At 56.4% G+C, this 16,662-nt stretch overlaps 8 protein-coding genes across 8 annotated transcripts in view; 7 read left to right on the top strand and 1 right to left on the bottom strand.

Moving 5' to 3' along the window:
* TRAVEDRAFT_31132 (uncharacterized protein) overlaps nt 1-287 on the top strand; it is a 5,870-nt gene extending 5,583 nt beyond the window's left edge. The window contains exon 2 of the mRNA XM_008044413.1: nt 200-287. The gene's annotated coding sequence lies outside the window, so the exon portion shown is untranslated. The remainder of the gene's footprint in view (nt 1-199) is intronic.
* A 228-nt stretch (nt 288-515) lies between these two features.
* TRAVEDRAFT_51565 (uncharacterized protein) lies at nt 516-2,346 on the bottom strand (the record flags this gene model as incomplete). The annotated part of the gene is made up of 8 exons (XM_008044490.1): nt 516-687; nt 741-880; nt 934-1,074; nt 1,125-1,266; nt 1,315-1,499; nt 1,553-1,679; nt 1,740-1,901; nt 1,952-2,346. 8 exons carry the CDS (start codon nt 2,344-2,346, stop codon nt 516-518), a joined length of 1,464 nt encoding a protein of 487 aa, XP_008042681.1.
* Nucleotides 2,347-3,508: 1,162 nt separating this feature from the next.
* On the top strand, nt 3,509-4,901 carry TRAVEDRAFT_132848 (uncharacterized protein; the record flags this gene model as incomplete). Its single annotated transcript, XM_008044691.1, has 4 exons — nt 3,509-4,066; nt 4,119-4,345; nt 4,407-4,656; nt 4,719-4,901. The coding sequence occupies 4 exons, from the start codon at nt 3,509-3,511 to the stop codon at nt 4,899-4,901; spliced, it is 1,218 nt and encodes a 405-aa protein (XP_008042882.1).
* Nucleotides 4,902-4,921: 20 nt separating this feature from the next.
* On the top strand, nt 4,922-5,530 carry TRAVEDRAFT_133066 (uncharacterized protein; the record flags this gene model as incomplete). Its single annotated transcript, XM_008044690.1, has 2 exons — nt 4,922-5,044; nt 5,096-5,530. 2 exons carry the CDS (start codon nt 4,922-4,924, stop codon nt 5,528-5,530), a joined length of 558 nt encoding a protein of 185 aa, XP_008042881.1.
* Nucleotides 5,531-5,535: 5 nt separating this feature from the next.
* Nucleotides 5,536-6,561, top strand: TRAVEDRAFT_131884 (uncharacterized protein; the record flags this gene model as incomplete). The annotated part of the gene is made up of 2 exons (XM_008044689.1): nt 5,536-5,892; nt 5,941-6,561. 2 exons carry the CDS (start codon nt 5,536-5,538, stop codon nt 6,559-6,561), a joined length of 978 nt encoding a protein of 325 aa, XP_008042880.1.
* Nucleotides 6,562-8,791: 2,230 nt separating this feature from the next.
* On the top strand, nt 8,792-9,811 carry TRAVEDRAFT_23112 (uncharacterized protein; the record flags this gene model as incomplete). The annotated part of the gene is made up of 1 exon (XM_008044331.1): nt 8,792-9,811. The coding sequence occupies one exon, from the start codon at nt 8,792-8,794 to the stop codon at nt 9,809-9,811; it is 1,020 nt and encodes a 339-aa protein (XP_008042522.1).
* An 884-nt stretch (nt 9,812-10,695) lies between these two features.
* TRAVEDRAFT_51562 (uncharacterized protein) lies at nt 10,696-11,849 on the top strand (the record flags this gene model as incomplete). Its single annotated transcript, XM_008044489.1, has 2 exons — nt 10,696-10,747; nt 10,807-11,849. The coding sequence occupies 2 exons, from the start codon at nt 10,696-10,698 to the stop codon at nt 11,847-11,849; spliced, it is 1,095 nt and encodes a 364-aa protein (XP_008042680.1).
* Nucleotides 11,850-14,254: 2,405 nt separating this feature from the next.
* TRAVEDRAFT_77124 (uncharacterized protein) lies at nt 14,255-15,151 on the top strand (the record flags this gene model as incomplete). Its single annotated transcript, XM_008044688.1, has 2 exons — nt 14,255-14,562; nt 14,656-15,151. Coding segments are annotated over 2 exons (804 nt in total), but the record flags the coding sequence as incomplete, so codon positions are not given.
* Nucleotides 15,152-16,662: the final 1,511 nt, after the last annotated feature.

Below are 16,662 nucleotides of genomic sequence, written 5' to 3'. Positions count from 1 at the left end.
TGGACTATCTGACCTTATGTCGATTATGNTCCCTTACTCAGCGTTACTCATCGCTCAGTCAGCGTCCTCTGGACGTCACATGCTCTCTTCTTATACGCTTACTCATCGTCCTCCCCAGTAGTATATAAGGAGGACTCTGCAGGCCTCTGCTCTTCAGTCGTTCTCTCACAGACTGAAGAGTAAGTCCCATACTACCTATGCTTCCTTACATGTTTACTTACTAGTACTTGTAGCCTCTCTTTGTGCGGCTTACAGGTACAGTACTATGCAATCATAGTCGTTCTCTCACAGACTGAAGACCTCTCTTTGTGCGGCTTACAGCCTTCCAGGTTCAGAGTTCATCAGGACAGCCTGAGGGGCCGTGCACGAGGACAGGGGCCGCGCGCGAGGTGGTGGACGAAGATGGATCGCAGAGGAGCCGTGTGCCGTCAGGGAGCCGGGGACGTCCTCCTGTCAGTGAACAAGAGCGAAACATGAGCGTGCTGAAAACGGTGTGGGACGTATGGACGTACGGTCTATGTGGGCGAGCAGCGCGGCGGTGTACGAGCGGCGGAGGCGGCAGCAGTGGCGGCTGCAGCGGCCTTTTCGGCCTTCTCTTGAGCGATCTCGAGCATCAAGCGGTCGTGCGCGGATGGTCCGTTAGTAGCGCGGCGGCTGGTGCGGCTGTCCTTGTTGCCAAACAGCTCCCTGGCGGGGTCATCAAAATATAGGTCATAGACAACAAACCATGCAGTACTCACTGGCTCCACCATTCAACAAGCTCGTCGTGCCAATCATCATCTTCCAGGAACGCTGTCATGACGAGCGTGTTGAATTCCTGCCCGATGAAGTCACCGTCGTCGTTGTCCCACTGTGTCCGAGCATTGATAGCGAAGCGAGTCTGCAGAGGATCAGCACGGCGAGCTTCGAGGGCGCTGATACAGAGAAGCATACAAGGACTGCGATATAGATAATCACAAAAGTGCTGATCTTGCAGATATTGTTCTTGGTTGCGAGCGCCACCTTACCCTTCTTCTTGCTCTTCTTACCAGAGCTCTTCGCCACCGTCGGACCTTGAAAGACAAGCCTGGCAGACTGTAGGGACAATGAGTGACAGGCAGAGAAGATAGTGTACTTGCCCTTACATTCAGGAGAGCCTGGCTCTTGAAGAGGCCAGGCTTTGACTTCCCGGCAACATAGAGGTCCATATCGTAAAAGAGCACGGGGTAATCCCCGCTTCCGACGACAGGACCGGTCTTGACGCCGTCACGGACGTCCCGACAGAACCTGGATAACATTAGTGCATAGGGACCAGGGCAGTGGCTACGGGCGTACTTGTATGGGTCTTTGTCAAAGCGGTCGAGCATTGTGACAGGGCAGAGAAGCCTGCCCGTTTCCGGAGTGCTGAACCCACGCTGGGCCTTGTCCTCGACTTCCTCGGACAGACCCAAGATCGCGCGGATGTTGTCCTTGAGCCGATTGGCGTCGTCGCTCCGGGCCTTGCCGGCAGTAGCCTTCATCTGGCGGCATATATGCGTGAGTATATGCGCAAATATAGCGTGGTGTCACTCACCCATTTAGCCATGTTGTTGACAAGCTCCGGGTGGCGACGTAGGTAAGGCATATGGAACTCGAGGCCTGGGAACTCGGACTTGATGAGATCGAAGTAGCAGATGCCTTCCCAGTACCGGCTCCAGACGCTAGTACAGCCAATAGCAGGTCAGTGTAGGTGCATATATAGGCAGACAACTGAGACTCACAGAGGTGATTGTTGCTCCGGGTCGTCGGGCGAATACGTGCCGTCCTTCGCGAGGCCGTCAGTGAGCACCTGGTAGTACCCTACAAAGCAGCCAATCTCGCGCGGGAATAGCCGCACGATGTTGTACATAAACTCTGTACCATCGGCGATGCGTTGTGGTTTCCTACAGGAGTATCAGTGCGCATATAGTCATCGTGGAGGAAGGTTGCGTACGTTGAGCCGAGTACCAGGTGCTCGTAAAGACGCACAACATGTGCGTCAAACTGAACCACGGGCTTCCCCACCGACTTTGACTTCTTCCTGGGCCGACGCTCTGCAGCGTTGTCTTCTTCAGCCGATTGAGTTCCGTCGTTGCGAGATCTTGTGCCCTCATGAGCACGCGCATGTCGGGAGCTTCCTGAGGCGTGAGGAGCCGGAGAGCGGGGTTCAGGGGATGGCAACGCAGGCGGTGGCATCAGGCGAGGTGGCGGTGGAGATGGAGGCGATGGTGAGCGTCCTGGCAGAGAGGAGGAAGGTGGAGAGGATGATGGGTTGACGGGCAAGAGGTGCTCGGTGCGAGACCCTTTCCTGCGCTGTACGCGCATGAGTCCGGTGAATCCTCCAGCCATGGTGATGATGGGGTTAAAGGACAAGCAGCGGAATGAGAGGAGGCGGGAAAGAATGCGTTTTTATACCATCCCAATCCGGAAGAGAAGCCGGGCCAGAGTCGAGGAGCAGTGAGATGCCTAGGCGCTCGAGACGCGACGCATTGCTCATAAAAGTCATGTGACCGCTTTCCCCGCACCGACGAGTCCTGCGCATCGCGACGTGCCTCTCTCTGAATCGCTCTCTCACTTGCACAACCCTCTGCTTATACATAATGCTCTTCTGTGACGCTCCTGGATGTGATTTTACCTCACCAACCGACAATGGTCTAGGGATTCACAGCAAGACTTGCACACTGAGGATCACTGGGATGGTCGAAGCCTTCGCAAAACGCGCCCGCGACGAGGAGGAAAAGGAGAAACGTGCTCGAAAACGGGTACGGCTAGAGGGAATGAATAGTGTCAATGATGCGCCGGTGCGCTACCATTTTCATCTCTGTTTTGCATATCTTATGTATATCTTCAGGTACCCAGACGTCCTAGTCCCCCTCCCATTCACACTGCTCGTCGGAGCGGGCGTGTCCTCCGTGTGCCCAGACTACTCGATGACTTTGTGCCGACAAACCTGCAAGACCTGCCCCCTCACGTAGCTCAAGGTTTTGCGGAAGCTGCAGTGCCGTCTCCACCACGCTCGCGGTATGTCTCCCCGACTGTCGAAGACCCTGAAGAAGAACCGGTCCCCCTCCCGGATATCTTCCGCGCCTCGCCAAACTTCTTCGGTCTCTACCGAGAGTATACCGTCGCACCGCAGCAGGACCCAGAGGCGCACGCAGGCCTCGCCACAAGGTGTGACGCCCCAACCCTCGCCAAGGAAGCTGTAGAGCCGCCGGAACAGACGTACAAGAGTATCTACTGGCTGACACGCCACTCGGCACTCGCCATTCCCCCTGCTGACACCATCGGAACCGCTGAGCCAGCTAAGCCTGCCAACCCAGCCGATCCTGCTGGGAACGCGCCCCCCGCTTCCTCGGACGTCGGCCCGTTTCCCAACAAATCCCAATTTCGGATTTACGATTGGTTCTACAATTCCTCTCTCACCAAATCGAAGGAAGACCTCGACGACCTCATCGATGCCGTGACATCGAAAGGATTCTCAGCCGACGACCTCAAGGGTTTCCGCGCGGAAATGGCTCAGAAGATACTCGACGACTACGTCCATCCGCGGGGCATCTTCTCCGCGGAGGACGGTTGGACAGAGGGCTCAGTCGAGATCCCACTGCCCAAGACGGGGACCAAGTACGCGTCTGAGGATGCGGCTCCCAAATTCAAAGTTGGCGGCATCTATCATCGCCGCCTCATACCACTCATCCGAGCTGCGGCAGAGGACACTCGCTTTGCGGAGCAGTATCATTGGATCCCGCACAAGCTGTTCTGGACGCCACGCATCGAAGGCGCAGCCCCTCCTCACCCCGTCAATCCCATCCGCATAATCACTGATACGTACAATGCAGACGCGATGAATGAGGAGTTTGAGAAGATTCGAGCACAACCACGCAATCCCGCCGATGCTGCGAGTGTCGAGTACGGGATCGCCGCAATTCTACTCTGGTCGGACATGACCCATCTCACCAGTTTCGGGTCAGCGGCGCTCTGGCCGATCTACATGTACCTCGGTAATCTCTCGAAGTACATCCGCGGGATGCCGACAGAATTCGCCGCTCATCATCTTGCATATATACCATCTGTGAGTAGTGCGCTCATCTGCATTACGCCGCCCTGCTCACATAGATGTTAAGCTCCCTGACGAGCTGCGTGACTACTACAAAGAGCAGTACAAGACGTCTCCCTCAACCGACGTCCTCACCTTCTGCAAACGCGAGCTCATGCAGCGCATCTGGCTGCTACTCCTCGACGAGGAGTTCATGGATGCGTACAAGAATGGAATCTTGGTCATCTGCGGCAATGGAGTCACCCGGCGCATCTTTCCGCGCATTTTTTCGTACTCGGCTGACTATCCTGAGAAGTGAGTCTCTCACGACTGCACAACAATCCTGATCCTGATCCTGTGTTGCATGCTGTTGCAGAATTCTCCTGACCGCCCTCAAGCCACTCTCAAAACATCCCTGCCCACGCTGTCTTGTATCCCATGATGACCTCTGCGATGCTGGAACCCCTGAGGACATGATACGGCGTGCTGCCGACAAGCGCAGGGATAGCAAGAAGGTTCGGAAACGAATTAATCGTGCACGCAAACAGATCTTTGAGAAGGGACGCTCACTGAAGAGCGAGAAGCTCAAGGCCCTCCTGGACTATCAGTCCCTCAACCCCATACAGGTATGTATTGTTGTTCCTGTTTTGTCGGTCATCTGATCTCACTAACCCATCTCAACAAACAGTCCGCCTTCTCCGTGCATCTTGGGGACCTCGGCGTCAACGCATACGAACTGTTCGTCCCCGACCTGATGCACGAGTTCGAGCTCGGGATCTGGAAGGGGACATTCACCCATCTGCTACGACTTCTGGCTGCCCAAGGCGACGATGCAGTGCAAGAGTTTAACCGACGGTACATTCAAATTTGATTTCCACAGTGACTGTGCTCATGCGGGTCTTTGGCAGGATGCGTGCGATGCCGACTTTTGGTCAAGACAAGATTCGCCGGTTTTGGAAGGATGTGAGCTCTCGCAAGCAGCTCGCAGCTCGGGACTACGAGGACTTCTTGATAGTGAGTTGTCCTCGTCATCTTACCCTCATGCGCACTGACCTGGTCGTTCAGGTCATGATACCTGCATTTGAAGGGCTCATGCCACTACGCGACGACCAAACCATCGCCGACCTGCTCTTCGAGCTCGCAAACTGGCACGCGCTTGCGAAGCTGAGGCTACATACCGCCGTCACGATCAAGATCCTCCGCGCCGCAATGACACACATGACGGACGCCATGCGGCACTTCGCGGCAACAACCTGTGAGCAATGGGAGACGCACGAGCTCCCTAGGGAAGTTGATGCCCGCGTGCGCTGTAAGGAGAAGCGCGGTCGCAATGTACCGCCCGAAGCTCGCGAACGCCGCACAGTGCACTACAACACGCTGAACACCTTCAAGTTCCACAGTGTCCCGGATTACCCCGATGCAATCGAGATGACTGGCCCGAGTGACACCGGGAGCACGCAAGTAGTAAGTGACCAAATATTCGCCAGCTTCCTTTGCTAATGATTATGCAGGGCGAACTCGAACATCGCCACGTCAAGAGGTTTTATGCACGGACAAACAAAATCGGATACGAGCTTCAAATCGCCAAGCATCTACGCCGCGCCGCGCTCATGCGCGCGATTCGGCAGCTCGATGACTATGTCCCGCGCCGCGAACGTCTCAGGCAAGATCGCCTAGCTCATATGGCCCCGCCATCCATGTCGTCACGTCCGGAGCCCAGTGGACACGATGCGGACACTCGCCCGGATTCACCGCTCCCGCCGACCAACCCTCTCGTCCACTACGCCATCTCGAACACTTCACGCCTCGCGCTAGGTATGCGAAATTGGATCTCCAAGAATCGTAACGACCCAGCGGCAGACGTACGTAGCACATCTCTTTTTTGTCCTACTACTGACAGTACCACACAGAACTTTATTCCTCTCCTCCGTGCACACCTCCTCGGTAGACTACTCGACTTGCCGCCCGGGGAAGGTGGTGGACCTGGCGTGTTCACCGATGCACAGCTCGACCACATTGAAGTACAAAATGACCGCATCTATAGCCACAAGGTCCTGCGCATCAACTACACGACATATGACATCCGGCGTGATCAAGACATCATCAAACCGACCACCCACCCCGACATCATGCTGCTCGCTGATGACCCCATCTCCGCCCACCCATTCTGGTACGCTCGGGTCATAGATATATTCCACGCTAATGTACGCTACACTGGTGCCGGAGCGACTCGTCTCATGCGCGAGGGCTTGCGCATGGATTTCCTCTGGGTGCGATGGTACCGCTTGGACAATGACAACACCCCGGCCGGCTTCCAAGAAGCACGCCTGCCACGCCTTTCCTTTGTGGACGCCAACGACCTGGATACACCCCCATTCGGATTTGTCAACCCATCCGATGTTGTCCGCGGGGCTTACCTGCTGCCCGCGTTCCACCATGGCTTCACCGACGAGCTCCTGCTGCCTTCGCCCCTAGCTCGGCATGCCTCCGAAAATGATGAAGATTATCGCTATTACTATGCCTGCATGTAAGTGTCCTCTCCGACTCTACGGTAGTATTCAAGTTGTCTATAACTAATCATGATATACAGGTTTGTCGACCGGGATATGTACATGCGGTACCTCGGCGGTGGCGTTGGACATTGCGCCACATGGCAAGACGTCAAGTACTCGGAGTTGAACGCGCTGCGGACACGCGCTCTGATGGCCTTGGAGGCAGACTCGTCTGAATCCGCAGACAGTCAGCGTGACGCGCAATCCATGGCCGACCCGTCATCCCCGCGCGAGCTTCCAGACGACCCGTCATCCCCGCGCGAGCTTCCAGACGACCCATCATCTCCGCGCGACCCGTTGTCCAGTGAGCGCGATATGCGTGCAGCTGCTAGACGAACACGCGAGCGCCGCGATCGCATGGTTGACGACAACGAGGGTTTGCTCGAAGGCTTGGCAAACGAGGACGCTGTTGACGAAGACGAAGACACAGACGAGGATACCTCGGATGAAGACACCGTAGACGAAGACGAAGAGGACGAGATTGAGGAGGACGTCGTGGAGGCAGATGAGGATGAAGAGGACGAGGCGGACGAGGCGGACGAGGACGAGGACGAGTACTATGAGGATGGTGAGTTCGTAGATGAGGACGCGGAGGGCGACGATGCACCCGAAGACGACGATTACTATCCCGACCTCGTCTTCGCGGCTGAGGGGTTTGCACCCTTGTAGGTTGGTGGGTACTCGAGTCACTCGACTGGGCTTTGGACGGGGCGGTCGCGCGGACTCATATCTATTGCTTTTCAGCGTATATATGTTATGCTATATAGTGCTGCATACATTGGCGGCGTGTGATCCTCGTACATGGCATTCTACATGATCATGGTCTCGCGCGACCATGTTCTCGAGAGTCGGCGGCGCGCGACCAATGCCGCGGGCGCTATGCATAGCGACGCAGAAAGCGAGCGTCGCGCGGCCATCTGACGCGTACCTCCACGTCATCCGTGTCGTTCCTCGTCGTGCTGGAGAAAACCTGCACGTTTGCTGATGATCACCACGTGTCTACTCAGCGTTTGCATGTCGCCCAGCGAAGGACTTCGCTGAGAGCAGCTTCAACGTTTCAACGTCCATGGCCGTTTAGAATGCGTGATGAGCAACGAGGTACGTACTTATACATAAGCATACTCATACCCATTGAAGAATAACGCGAATCCCGGAGTTCTTACGACCTCTTCTGGTGAGTACTGCAGATAGTGTGGGGTATTCTCGCTGCTGAGACGTTTCAAGCCAAATTACAGCCATAGAACGAGCACATCACTCTGCTGTTGCATGGCTACATGCGGACACCATCAGACGCTCGTGGGGTCTCGCCTGCACAACGGGTCATCTAAAGATTTCGCCAGTACGATCAGCGTCAAGTTGAGAACCGCTCGCTGCATCGGGTTCGGTTTGCGATCTACCTCATGATGACTCTCGCTCTGCTCGGAACTCGCAAGCTGGACCTCGCCTTATGCATTCCTCGGCTTCTTCGAACTCACAGGGATCTTTGCCCTGCTGTTATCCAGCTCGCTGACGGCGCTCCCCAGGAGGAACCCGAAGTCAACTTCGTGGACATCGTTGCCGCACTGGAAGGAATATTCATGGAGTCGCCGCGGCAGTTCTTTTGGAAGCCTCCGTATCTGCGGGATGAGCAAGCAATGTAACAGGAATGTGAGTCCGCACATCTCTTCTACGACCACATGGGGGCTGATCGCGAGCTGTTAGCCATATGCTGCGGGCGACTGCACGGTTCGCATCTTCAATCACGCTAGCAGCTCCCTTTTCTCCCATGCATGGTGGCGATTCTCTGCCTTACTGCTTCGATAGGGTATGATGGACTTTTCGACTCGCAAGACGGCTCCCACAACCATGGATCCTGTGTCTAGATGCCACCGGCGCGTACGCTCGTGCTGCGTCCGGCCAGGCAGTTGCGCCTTTCCCTCACTGCGGGCGCTGCCGATCGTCCCGTCGAACATGTTGCAGGTCAATCTTCCATACCCGGTGCATGATCGATGCTTCCACAGCATGTTTATAGCGTCCTCGGCGAGCCCTCAAGAGAGTATTTGCGCGGCTTCCCCGCATACTCATCCGTAAGTCAAACATATCCCCTGTCTCTCGACATTTCCTGTATTTGTGTGAATAGCTGACGTCCTATTCAGTAGGACAGACTGTATAAACACGAACATAGCCCTGCGTCGCGGCCAGCAACCATACCTCACTTCCGGCGCAGACCATGCGAGGCCCAGCACGCTCCGAGTGCATAAGCAACGGATATGGGTTCTGCTCTATAGATTTGTCGCCTACAACATTCACAAGTCCGGATAGCGGCACATTTGGCACGGTGACGACCTCTGAGATGCAGGACGTGTCTGGGGATCCTGACTGGTCGAGCACGCTGACGGCGATGATGCTGGGACCCGGTCCGGAGATCCCATTCCCCACTACCACGTCCGCTTCCGCTTCCACGTCCATCTCAACACCCGCTTTCACGTTCACTTCTGGCATACCAGCACTCAGTTCACTGGTAATCTCACTTGTCTCAAAGAACGCGCCCAGTACGAGCCAACAACCATCGACAGTGCCAAGCGTCAGCCCGTCGCCTCCGCCCCCTGCTCCTAGCGCTGTTAGTACAGCCCCCGGTCTGTCCTATGAGCATAGCCTACCGACACCAGCCCTTGCAGGCGCCGTCGTGTCCGCCGTACTCGCCGTTGCCGTCGCCGCTGCTCTGGTCCGTTGCTGGGTGCGACGTCGGCGTACGCGTGCGCTGCTCCCGAGGCAGAACATGGCTATCGTAGCCGACCACGCTCGTCGCTTTACGACCGCGCGCGTTGGCTCGAAGCACCAGGCGGACAGTGGCGTTCAAGACGGCGGCGCAAGCACGTCGTCCCTCGGCTCGGCACGCTCGCGCGGCGCGCTGGACGGCAGCGCCGAGACTCTCGCGTGTTCGCCCTCGTCTTCGTCCCGGCGGACTCCCACTCTCACTGTCGACGTGGACAACAAACATCGCGAGTCTTCGGAACCGGAGCTCCCGAGCCACGGCCCTTCGCCATCGCTTCTCCCCACCCTCCCAAGAAGTCCCGTCGCACCCGAGATCGAAGAGATCGGGGGTGCGCCGAGCCACTCGGAGCGGATCCTCCGTTTTGAGCTCCCCTGGGTCCTCGGGCAGCGCGTGCTAGCCGTTATCGCGCGCGAGGATGCGCGTGGGGAGAGCGGAGTGGAGGAGCCGTTACCTGCGTATGAGCCGCACGGATAGCGATGTGGCGAAGTGTGAGGGTGGGCTGGGGTGAGGTGGTTGCGTTTTTCTCTGCTGCCCTTCTGGGATAACGTACGGAGTCTGCATCCGTAGCGCAGACGGCAGATGCGGGCTCGTGTCGGGGCGTCTGATGCTTGGCAAGGAGAGCGTGGTATGTGGAGTTCTAGACTCGTTGCCTCACAGGCTGCGCGAAACCTGTGGCATGGAAACCTACACGAGGCAACTTCCTTGGACAATCAGAATCATAAAGACAGTAAGAGGTTCCCCGATGTGTTCTCGGGACATCGTATGTACTAGATATGTGAGTGTTCGGACCTATCAAAATGCATGATTGAATGCTGATCGGTAACTAACATTTTATTCGCATGATAGTAATTCATGTGTTTCTGGTGCGCCGTTCTCTGCTCTGCATCGCGAGATTGGTCTGATACTCGCCCTGTCCCTACGATATTCAAATTCCAGACTGATGCACTTTAAACTCAGCGCACGGCATCTCTGATCTTTCTTCAGCGTCAGACCGCGATGGTGCACACGGGATAACCGCACGCGAACACTACCATTGAGTGCCGTTGTTCTTCATCTGTTATGGTAGATGAGACTCATGATGGGATTCATCCGTACGTGACGCCCATGCCCTTCTCGGCCAACGCTTCTCACCGGAAGGCTAGTGCTCACTCCAGCGCCGACATACTTCTTGATGCAGAAACAGTACATTTATAGCAGACTTTCGTGCCGTCCATTGTCAGAACGGGTCATAGCATTCCTAGGCCCTCACAGTAAGTAGACCGGCGTACCATCTGTGTCTCTTCACGGCAGTCGCTCACATCCAGCGTAGAACATCCTGAGCGTGATCGACATTGGCCTCGTCCCTTTTTCCCCAAACCATGTCTCCGCAGACCGGCACGTTAAGCCCTATATACCAACTTCCGCAGGGTTGTGCGTTCTGTAACTTGGAATCCATAAATCCTACCACGACCGACTCGACCCAAGTGGAGTCCTCCCTACGTCCACACAAGACAGGACCGGGGCACCCGACTCGCTGAAGAGCACCTTGTCTATCCCACCATCTACCTCCTTAGCCAACACGAGCCAGGTTCAGCCGCCGTCAGGCCCCACCTTGCCTACAGTCACACATTCCTCCATTGAACCCTCTGCTGGACCTACAAGAGTGGCTCCCCAGTTCACCGCGACTTCTGCGACCACCATTACCACGACTCTGGAGATCACGGCGCTCAGTTCACCGGAAATGTCCCGTGCTTCGGCCGCTAGTCCCGATACGAGCTCCCATCCGCCGACATCTTCCAGTGGCGCCTCATCGTTTCTCCAGACGCCAGCCCCTCCTTCCATTACGGACTCAGCCCCCTCCCACCCCATCTCGTCAATATCCACTCCGGCCCTTGCAGGAACCATTGTGTCCTCCATACTCACCACTGCCATGGGAGTCGCTTTGCTCCGTTCCTGGGTGCGTCGACGGCGAGCCCGCACCCGCAGGCTGCCTTCGCCGCCGAACAACACCTCCGGATCGAACACTAGCGATCCCTTCCTCTCTGCTAATGTCCCGGTAATGCGCTCGCGGTCGCATGTTCCTTCCAAGGCTCAGGCCGACGACAGCGTCCCCGAGACTCACTCGCGCGCCCATTCCCTCGTGTCAGGAAGCTCATGTGGTGCGCGCTATGGTAGCGTACCGAGTTTGGAACCTTCGCCCTCATCCCGGTCGCTACTCGCCGTTCGCGCGGACCCCAAAGACTGCGAACACCATGGGCAGGAGCTCCCTACTCTCCCTCCGCCGATCCCCGTACCATCCTCAACAGAGCAGATTCCGGACACCTCCGACATTCACGCCGTGCCTCAGGGCGCTTCCACGGCTGCGCCTGGACAGGAAACGGCGACGGATGCACATATTACCGAGCGGTTTCTCAATCTCACGCTCCCATGGGTGTTTGGTCAGCGCGTGCTAGCTATGATGGCGGATGGGGACTCGCATTCTGTGGATAGTGATGGCTCTGAGCCACTGCCTGCGTACGAGCCGCACAGATAGATGTGGCGGATGTGTCGGACGTCGTCTGTTAGCTAGTGGATGGGGTCTTGTCTCTTCGGTGAGGTATTGGCATTGTTATCCGCTGTGAATTTGCACTTAACCGCGGCAATATATCTATAGTGTACGTAGCAGGACCGCGCTCGCAGGCCGTTTGCATGAAAGTCCTAAGCGCCCACGCCAGTGTGTCATTGCCACGTGTCTCTTCGGCGCTCTTGAGGCCTTGGCCGCATGAATCTCAGCCTGCTGCTTTGTCTACGACCATATCGAATATTTGGGTGTTGCGCAACCAGGTACGCATACATATACCTGATATATTGCCCTTGAGGTCACGGATGTTTCGACTAAAACCTCTCCTTGCAGTGTATATCTTCTCGGCCGTTCATGGTAGCAACCTCTGCATCAACGCCTATGCCTGACAACTGATTGACAACAAGAATGCAGTTCTTACGAGTTACGATCGGTCCATGTGAGTACTTCAGCGCATAAGGCATCCATACGCTTACACAACACATAATTTTCAAATATCAGCCGTAAATCTAGCGCATTGCTCCCGGATGCGCGTCGCGCGACTCCACGCAGATATCGTCAAATGTTCCAGTTGCATAATCAAACGAGACGTAGTAAGCCTGTCTCTCGTGGACCTACGCTCCGCGTACTTACTTGTACCGAAAACGAGGTTATTTTGCCTACGCACCCGGTCTCAACTGCCGCGCACCGTACGCGAACGCGCCCCGCGAAGCTTCTCAGAATCGCGGGTGTGCTTCTAGCGAGCCTGTCTCCCTGGGCTACATAGGCCCGCTTCAAACATGTGAGTGTATCGATCCGTTGGACGAGATTGCGGGGACTGATGGGGAGCTGTTCGCAATATGCTGTAGGTGACTGCAACGCCTGCTCCTCGCATTGTATCATGGTAGCTCGTCTTTCCGAGCTGCGTGGCGTTGCTCGGCTTTGCTGGTACAATGAATTGAGTCAGATTTTTGCACTTGCAAGAGGACGTCCACATCCTGGATCCGATGTTCAAATGCTGCCGCTGCACGGCGGTGCTGCATCCGGCAAAGCAGTCATGCCCTCATCGTGAACATTGCCAGTGACCGTGTAGGACGAGCCTAACATTCCCGATATATGATTCATCACTCATCGATGTATATACAGCATGATTATAGCGTCCACCCGAAGAGAGCACCTGCATAGCCCCGTCAGCCAGCCGCCCGTAAGTGGAACAAATCTACCGTCGCCCAGATTTACGCTTGTCCCAGTCGGTAGCTGACCTCCTGTCTGGTAGGGCTGACCTTGCGACACCCTCGTCTCCACGCCGCGGCGGGCAGCCATCTCGAGCCTTCACGCAGGCCAAGCGAAACCCAGCACACTCCGAAGGTGTAGTCAGCGTCCTCGTTCACGCCCACATGCATGTCCGGTTCCACTTCTGCAATGCAAGTACGCAGCTCGCCGGTAATCACCTCCGTCTGGGCGAACGCGCTCAGTACAAACCACCGCCCGTCAATACAGCCCCTTCCACCCCGCCAAATCCCAGCACTGTGAATGTAGCTTCCGCGCCCTCCCGCCACGTACGTAGTCTACCGATTCCAGCTCTCGTGTTTGCCGTACTCACTGCCGCCGTACTCGCCATTGTCGTCGCAGCAGCGCTGGTCTGCCACTACTAGTAGGCGTTGCGACCGCGTGCGCGTGCGCTGCTCCAGAGGCAAAACGTGGCCATATTCGACCCCGCTCCCTTGGTGGCCCGGATGCAACGCTGAGCAGGAATGTCGTGACACGGGTCGAACTGGGACGTCTCTCCGGGGTGGACAAAGCGCGCTCGGTCGGCACATATTCAAACTGCCCGGCTCCAGCGCGGAGATTGTCCTGTAATGGTGTGTCATATATTTCGCTCTACTCATCGCCTCGCCTTTGCCTCACCTTTTCCTCGTTTTCGCCTCGCCTGTTAGCGCACTGCACGAGTCATCTCAGGCGAGGCCGGCCACGTTTTTGGTTGTGTATGGTTACTCGCAGAATCCGGGTTCGTCGTGTGCCCGCGCAATGACCGGCGGCCTCCGAATCTCACGTTCAGTACCGAACCCGTGTGAGGTGAGTTCAATTTATCTCATACTGGTTTATATGCTACTCAGACAGCGCAACTAGCTCGCCTCTAGGGACGCCGATGAACATCTTTGCCCTTCATGTTAGAAATATCGAGACCTTGACTCCCGTGGCATTGCGATGAAGACTGCATTTACGCGCTATGAACACTTTCTCACAGAGTGGAAATAACGTTTAATAAGACTCGAAATGTCCTCTGAGGGCACGATGTTCATGACATTCGCGAGAAAGGGTCTCAAGACTTCCCCCGACACCCTGTTCCCTGTCTCCTACCACATCCTCTGCACTCGATGAGCACTGCCGCCTGGGACATCTACGCAGAGCAGCTCATTTCGCTGGGCTACGGCTACCCGCTATGGGTGCCCGATCCCGCCCCAGGACAAGCCCCCATTCAGATCGGCGATGTAGGATGGGTGCACGAAGGCGAGTTTCACGTCTTGTTCAACGCTTTGCGGGAGGCACACGTCGCCCAGCCGATGGACGCAGTCCCTGCCAACTTCGCACCTCTGAACCCCAAAGGACTTCAAATTTGGGGACCGCGCGAGAAGATTTGGCAGAGGGTCTTATGCAGCCGTACCATTCATCGTAGGGAAATCTCTGGCGGGGCCATGGTGAATGGGTGCGTCAGCCTCCATCCGTTTTCGACGCCACTGACTTACCGTGAGGACTGAACACATTGTCTTAGACCTGCGCCTTCTGGCACCTCCGGAAGTGTTGATTTCAATTTCCGCTGCTCGGGGGATTCAGGCGCTTTTCTCATGGTCAACCCACGCGCGATGACGCACGACATTCTCTCGGAGCGCGCTGTTGCAAACTACATGAACGCGAACTTTGACAGCTGGCTCAGCTTTGCCAACGACACCGTAGGGCTGAACATCCGAGAGGACGACATCCGATTTGTCACGGGAACGACGACAACGGCCCAGTGGGCAGTTGCAGCGTTTCGAAGCAGCTGCCGGAACAAGCAGGGTACGCTCACTTGTAGCCTTGCGGGCACGGGGACGGCGAGCTTTTCCATGTCGATTTCGGACGAAGCCCTCCCAACGAGTCATTACCGCGTCGGGCCACCGAAACTACAGCCTACGCATCCATCTCCACACACCACACGTCCCGCTGGAATGCCGTCCGAGTCTATTCTCCCACATTCCCCCGAAGAAATGACTTACGACCAGTGCATCTTCGTTCACACCCTAAAAAGGAAGAAGCGACTCGAAAAGTTCCTTCGGTTTCTGAAGGCGGGGGCAGGCCCAGACGAGCTCCCGCGGAACCCGGATGATACCGAATTCGAGCCACAGCTACTAGCTTCGGCAGCCGATGTCGAATTCGAGAGCGACGTCCGGGATCTAGCAGGCCTATCATCACAGGGAGATATTGTGGAGTACGTCACCGAGCCCGCGCGGTTTGAGGTACGCAGTGGCATCCCGGGAGAACGAAGTTGTGAATGTCGGCTGACCCGTATGAAAATATTGACAGGTGAAGGACCCAGTGGACATCCTCCTAAACTACATCCTGGAGGTGCGTCCTGAGCATGCTACCCTCCCGCTAGCGAAGCACGCACTGATATATTTTATTTCAGCACTCGAGTGCGCGTACTGCAATCGCATCAGAAAAAGACCTCTACAAGATATTCGCAAGCCAGGTAAGAATTTCCTGTAGTACTGCTTTGGTGCGTGAAACGTCGCCTCACTATGGTACCGCCTTCTGGCGGACTCCCAGTACGTGGAATGGCCCGATCCGGATGACTTCAAGAAAACCCTGGACAAGATTCCCGTGACCATACACGTGGATTCGAGTGGAGGTATGTACACTTACACATTACCAGATTTCCCGGTTCATGTTAATATTTCTGCCATTGTTCACACTAAATCGCAGTCGGTTCCGTGCAAATACTGCCCAACACGAAAGCGCAGGGAAAGCTCAAGGCAGGCGCCGGCGATTTGTACGACCACGACGAGACCACAGAGAACTTCAAGCTATGTCCTTTGCACGACATCGTGTGCGCAAAGGGCACCTGTCTTTTCTACGATATGCACGTATGGAAGATCAACAGCGAAATGTCGCACCAGGAGCTCGAGAAAGTGCTCCAGGAGTGGATGGCGAGGCGCGGGGAGCACGCGAAGAAGACCAGGAAAATGCCACTGGGTGCCAGTCCGCGCGTACCGCTCGCAAGCGGCTTGCGTGCTTATCTCAAGCCGGGCACACCGCCGCCGCAATCCCTCATCCTCACGAGGCCCCTTCCCCCTCATCTCCAACGCAGGTCGTCCTTCGGTGGACCGGTGCTCCAGTCCGCCAATAGCAGGCCGACTCCCACCGCGTTGCGTTCCGAATCAAAGTCAGATGGCGTGCATTCCGAGGGGAGCAGTCGGGGGGCAGCCGAAGCCCTCGCGTTGAAGAACTCTCGTGATAACACGACACCTACATTCTCCGCCCCCGCTTCCAAATCTACATGGCGCGAATGGAGCAAGTCACTCTCCATTTTTGCGTGGAGCGGATGGGGTAAGGCGCTCCCCATTTCTGCGCCTTCCGTCAAGGGGAACAACGAGGACTTGCCGAAGAGTTCCCCTGCTATCAGCGTTGTAGAAGACGCCGATGCCGCTACAACTCCGCCTGAGCGCGCCTGGACCAGCTGGGCTTTTGATTCCTCCATCTCCGCGTCGTCTATGGCACGCGACTACGGCAGCTGGAGCATGGATACGCCTAGTGTGACTACGGACTGGGA

Source organism: Trametes versicolor (genome assembly GCF_000271585.1).
Source record: "Trametes versicolor FP-101664 SS1 unplaced genomic scaffold TRAVEscaffold_11, whole genome shotgun sequence".
Taxonomy (NCBI): domain Eukaryota; kingdom Fungi; phylum Basidiomycota; class Agaricomycetes; order Polyporales; family Polyporaceae; genus Trametes; species Trametes versicolor.
This window is presented reverse-complemented; position numbering and strand designations above follow the sequence as displayed.